This window comes from Miscanthus floridulus, chromosome 16 (assembly GCF_019320115.1).
Source record: "Miscanthus floridulus cultivar M001 chromosome 16, ASM1932011v1, whole genome shotgun sequence".
In the NCBI taxonomy this organism is placed as follows: Eukaryota; Viridiplantae; Streptophyta; class Magnoliopsida; order Poales; family Poaceae; genus Miscanthus; species Miscanthus floridulus.
In genome coordinates, this window is record NC_089595.1 from 40,760,140 (window position 1) to 40,765,481 (window position 5,342).

General features: G+C 51.2%; 1 protein-coding gene across 1 annotated transcript; it reads right to left on the reverse strand.

Annotated features, from left to right (window-relative positions):
* Positions 1–971: 971 nt before the first annotated feature.
* On the reverse strand, positions 972–2,271 carry LOC136513203 (NDR1/HIN1-like protein 13). The gene has a single exon (XM_066507193.1). The coding sequence runs from the start codon at positions 2,108–2,110 to the stop codon at positions 1,256–1,258; it is 855 nt and encodes a 284-aa protein (XP_066363290.1). The 5' UTR covers positions 2,111–2,271; the 3' UTR covers positions 972–1,255.
* Between the last annotated feature and the right edge of the window lie 3,071 nt (positions 2,272–5,342).

A 5,342-nucleotide genomic window follows, 5' to 3' on the forward strand; every position in this document is an offset into this window, starting at 1 on the left:
CTCGATTTGACCCCCGGGCTAGGCTTGCAGGATTCTAAGATAGAAGGAGGCCCTAACCCGACGGCCCACGAGCCACGGCCCGGGCACTCGCTCCGATCCGCCGCCTCGCCGTCCAGCTCCAGTCTATTGAGCATAACGCCATGCAGGCAGCTGCTGCGCTGCGGCGCCGACACGCGTGGTACCGGTAGCCAGACAGAGAGCGACACCACAAGTCGCCTCCCGTGCTGCCGTGTCTGTCGCCTGACTGTCAGCCTGCGCACGACGCCACGAGTCCACGACTCCGCTCCGGGCTGTCAAACTGCTGGGCGTGCCTTGGCCGTGGGCCCGCACCACCCCTCCCTCCTCTTTAATCATTGTGTGTTGACCTTTAACGACACCTTAGCTGTGCTTATAATTATTTAATTAGCCCCCACGGCGCTTGATTAGTAATGATATAATACTTTAATAGTAATTAGCAGTATTACTAGTAAGCAGGCAGCCAGGCAGGCGTGACGCTGCCCACACGTCACGGCGCACCGGGCACCGGCGCGTATAGGAGAGTAAAAACAAACAGATCCCTCCTTTGTTGTAAAAAAAAAAAAAGATCCCTCCTTGGGCCAGCGCTGTCGTTCACATGGCCATGCCCCGACCTGTGCCCCTAATTTCGTCGCCAGCGCGGGTCGCATCGCATCTCACAGCACAGGTTGGACTGTCTGACCAAAATCATGCTCCATCCTCTTTCCTTTCGCGCCTCATCATTCATTCCCCGTTCCCACGCCTCTACCGACACTTTGAGCGCCCGTGATGAGTTTACAATTGCCGCCACTCAACGTGTCACTTTCACCACCAGCTGTTTATTCAGCCATTGCCGGCACGTCAACGCTGCCTGTACTTACTGTACTCTTAAAAGCCCACCAAGTACCGCCACCTTTCGCGAGCTCAAATAAATTCGAATTACAGTGTACAATACGTATAAAGATCGCCAATTATACATCATCCGTTCCACTAATCAATCAATCACAGAAACAAAAAATAAAAATTGTTTCAAGCGAAGTAAAAGAAAATGCCTGGGGGGAATTTACACCGACGCGATCGACGCACGCATGGACCGATTGTTCTTGTTTGTTCCTACAATACACACTCCTGCTCGCTCCAATATAATATAATGATAAATGAATTTATCACAGTATATATATAAACGATTAACAATAAATAAAAGCAAAAACCTTTACTGAAATCTTTTTGCGCTGCAGCCCCTAATAATAAGAATGGGCACCTAGAAAGTCCACTTCCAGATCTTGACGCGGACTCTGACCTTGCACGAGTGAGCCGCCGTGCTCACCGTCGTCTCGGCCGGCGCCGGCGCGAGTGCGGCGGTGCTGTTCTTCCCCTTGACCTTCTTGGGCGCCACCGGCGGGGGCGGGGGAGGAGTGACCTTGATGCCCTCGCAGTGGACCTGGATGCCGATCTTCTTCGTCTTGAGCCCGCCCACCCGGACGCCCGCGCTGGTGTCGGCGTCCACCACCACGGAGAACGCGCCGGACCGTTTGATGTCGGATCCCGCGCCGCTGGGGTCCACGGTCACCGCGCTGTTGGCCACCGTCGCGGTCACCACGGTGGTGTTGCCCGCCGCGTGCGCGAACCCGGGCACGGTGGCGGTGCCCAGTGGCACGGCGTTGGCGGCCGTGGCCACGGACAGCGTCAGGTCGTCGTACAGGTACACCATCTTCTTGTTGGGGTTCCGGGCCGTCACGGTGAGAGTGATGGCGTCGGTGAGCACGGGTGCTGTTGGGGAGGAAGTCAGGTTCAGCGACGTGAGGCGGACGGACGAGACCGTGAAGGACGGGCGCTGCGGGCGGTACAGGAGGTAGAAGGCGCCCCCCGCCACGGCGGCCACGAAGGCGAGGAGGATGAGGACAAGCAGCGCCCAGCAGAAGCAGCAGCAGAAGCTGCACCGGCAGGAACGGCCGCGACGGCGCTTCGTGGGGGCCTGCGGACGGTAGATGGGCCGCTGGTACATCTGCGACTTGGGCGCCGGGAACGACGCCCGAGGAGCGCTGCCGTTGCCGTTGGCTGCCGCCGCGCCTGGTGCCGGGTTCGGCTTGGCGGCGGGGTAGACGCGGTCCGCCATTGGCAGAGCCACGCACGCAGACAGCGGGCGCGGTGAGACGGTGGTGGTGGGCTTGGGCGGCTGCCGCTGGTGCTGTGGCTTTGGTGGTGGTCCTGTGGATGGAGCTCTTGAATGGACGCGGAGAGATTAAAATAAGGCTATCTGCAATGACAACGTCAAAAATACAAGACATATTGATAGTTCTTTAATAACGCTACAGATAAAACATTTAATACTTATTTAACATTTTCTCCAACATCTGATTAAAAGAGAATATTTTCTGTAAATAAGTTTTTAGGAGAGAGGATGTCCATATTTAAATTATGTCTCTCAGGCAATCCAAAATAGGTCTCCCATATAGATATCGTGTTGGAGGCTACTTTTGAATCTCCTTCTATTCATTTTAGGTTTAGATATCCATATAGGTTCGTCGGAGACGGTCCAGGGAAGTGGGTGGGGGAGGCGAGCAGAGAGAGAAGAAGAGCGACGCTTCACCCACCTTACGCGCGCGGCGTGATGGATTGATCAGCTTGCTCGCTCGTTGGTTTTAGCCAGGGCTTATCACTCAATCAACAATATTTTCCTCTCACAATAAACAAGCACCAGCCGGACTTATCAGCCCAGAAACTAACCAGCGACTAGGCCGGATAGCTCGACCTCACCAAATGATTTGCTACAACTTTGCTAATTGTCCCTAATCCTTGAATTAATTAATGACAAAAGGGAAAGGAAGGCTTTACCGGACATGTTCGTTTGTCTTATAATTTCTACTTTTCATCTTGTTTTTTTAGTCGGAACAGTATTTTTCTCTTACAACAAATCAGTAAAAAAAAGTGTTCTAGCTGGTTTTTCTGGCGAAACAAACGAGGTGTGTCCCTGCTATTACTACTGTGCATTGCATCGGTGCGTTTTGCATTCGTCGTCGTAAAGCATTTTTTCACTGTTAACCAGTTAAGCATCCTTCGTCGGTGTAAAACAAGTATACTGCAGTTGGTAGGAGTACATACTACTATACGTTACTACTGCCCGTGTCACTCGTGTCAGCGGCTGCCAGCTCAGTTGGCGTTCTGTCGTCTTTTCGAAATTCTTACGGAGCAGCTGGTTTAGTGGGCTGGAGGCGTGCAGTTTCCAACCTGTGATTGTGATTAGGAGTGTGTATTAGCAGCGCGGCAAACAGCGGGAGGAGCAAATAATTGGCACGCACGACGGCGTCCCGCTGGCAGCTGTCGTGTCGTCGTGCGGCTCCGGCCGGCGGCCATCGTCGCCTCCACCGCATGGAAACAGGCCGAATCCAACCAGCCTCGCCGGGCCCCGCCGCCGCGGGACTGGAGGCTCACAACAGCTATGCCTTCCTCCGCATGCAGTGGGCGCTCTCACCCTGGCCACCGTCGTGTCTGCCGTGCCGGATGCAGCAGGACAGCAGGGGATGGAATATCACATGATCAGTTTCTTCGATCTTCTTCTGGCATTCAAAATGATTGGACAAATTCAAATTCTGCTAGCCTCATAGACGCATTATTATGCTAGTAATTTTTTTTTCTACTGGCTATGCACACCGTACTTTTAGGCCTTGTTTAGTTTCTCCTACTAAAGCTTCCTCACTGTCTCGTCGAATATTTGGATACATGCGTAGAGTATTAAATATAGACTAAAAAATAACTAATTGCACGGTTTGCGACAAATTTACGAGACGAATCTTTTAAGCCTATTTAGTCCATGATTTAATAATGTGGTGCTACACTAACACATGTGCTAATGACGGATAAATTAGGTTTAATAAATTCGTCTCGCAGATTACTTACGGATTCTGTAATTTGTTTTTTATTAGGATCCGAACACACCATGCGACACCCATGTGACATCTGATTTGACATTCTAAAACTTTACGTCCTGAATTTAAACAAGGTCTTACCGTAAGATTGTACTGATTGAATATCACTGCATTACATGTTTGACCGCGCTCATTTAATTTACGGCTTACCGTAAGATTGTACTGATTGAATATCACTGCATTACATGTTTGACCGCGCTCATTTAATTTACGGCTGTCACGTTGACTCTCATGTATTTCCCCTATCTCTTTATTTTTTCTTTATTTTTTGATCTGGTACCACTTAAACACACATCCCCATACACTCCAAAATTACACCACACGTGCACACGATGCAAAGAAGAGATTGGGAGGCCAGTGCGCCCGGCCTAAAGGTGGCGACCGTGCAAGCAACCAAATGAGTGGCAGTGGCAGCGACAGCGACCGTCGTGTGAGCGGTCTAGCGAACAGAAAGCGCCTAGGTATGGACTTCAAGTGAGAACCGAAGCGCAAACCGAAGAAATCAAAACCGAAGTCGTCAGTTCCTTTGTTTTCCTTGCACGGATCGGTTATAGTCACTCCTCAAACCAAAGTCTGCTAGCACCGAATAAACTGAAACGAAGTGTCGGTTTAAACCAATTGCCCAGCCTTGTCGATTTGTAACAGGAATATGTATTTATATTTGTCTCCTACAAATCAATTTCTAAGAAAGGTTATAATTTCCAATCGTACATATATCATTTGTGGAGACTCTTGAGTAGAGATAGTCGTAAAAACCGTCTCTACCAAATCCATTTCGACTATGGTTAAAACTACTTCGCATCGGAGTGTCTCATGCGCATCCTCTCAGGTTCAAACTCAATGCCAAGAAACAGAGAAAGCGCAAGAGAACTTAGCAACGTGCACATCCGGCCTCCTGTCAGCGTTCATCGGTTGGAAACTGAACGGCGGGGCCAGGGCGTGACTGAAGAACAGACTCTGCCCACGCATATGCACTGCACCGTGATAAACAGGAAGAGGAATATATGTTGCATGAGCGGCGCATGTGAGATATAAGAGCAACTCCAGCAGGAGCACCTAAATCAAGGCCCCCATATCTGATTTGAGTGCTCTCCCTATTTTTGTTGGCCCTCTATTTTGCAATCTCCTCCAACAGAAGCCCCAAAACCAAAGCCCCCAAATCCTTTTTAACAGACAATGATAATTGGGACCCACTTGTCATCTTCTGTTCTAGCAACTGAGCTATCTCAACACAATGGGGAAGAAAGAGCGACGACAGCGAGCTCGCAATGGGGAAGAAAGAGCGACGGCAGCGAGCGCCTACGGGCGGAGCGCGGCGAGGGGAAGGAGCCGGCCTTGCAGCAGATCCGGACGGGTGGGAGGAGATGGGGAGCGCCATCGCGCCGTCGCTGGTTGCAGGGAAGGGGAGGGAACGCCGTCGCG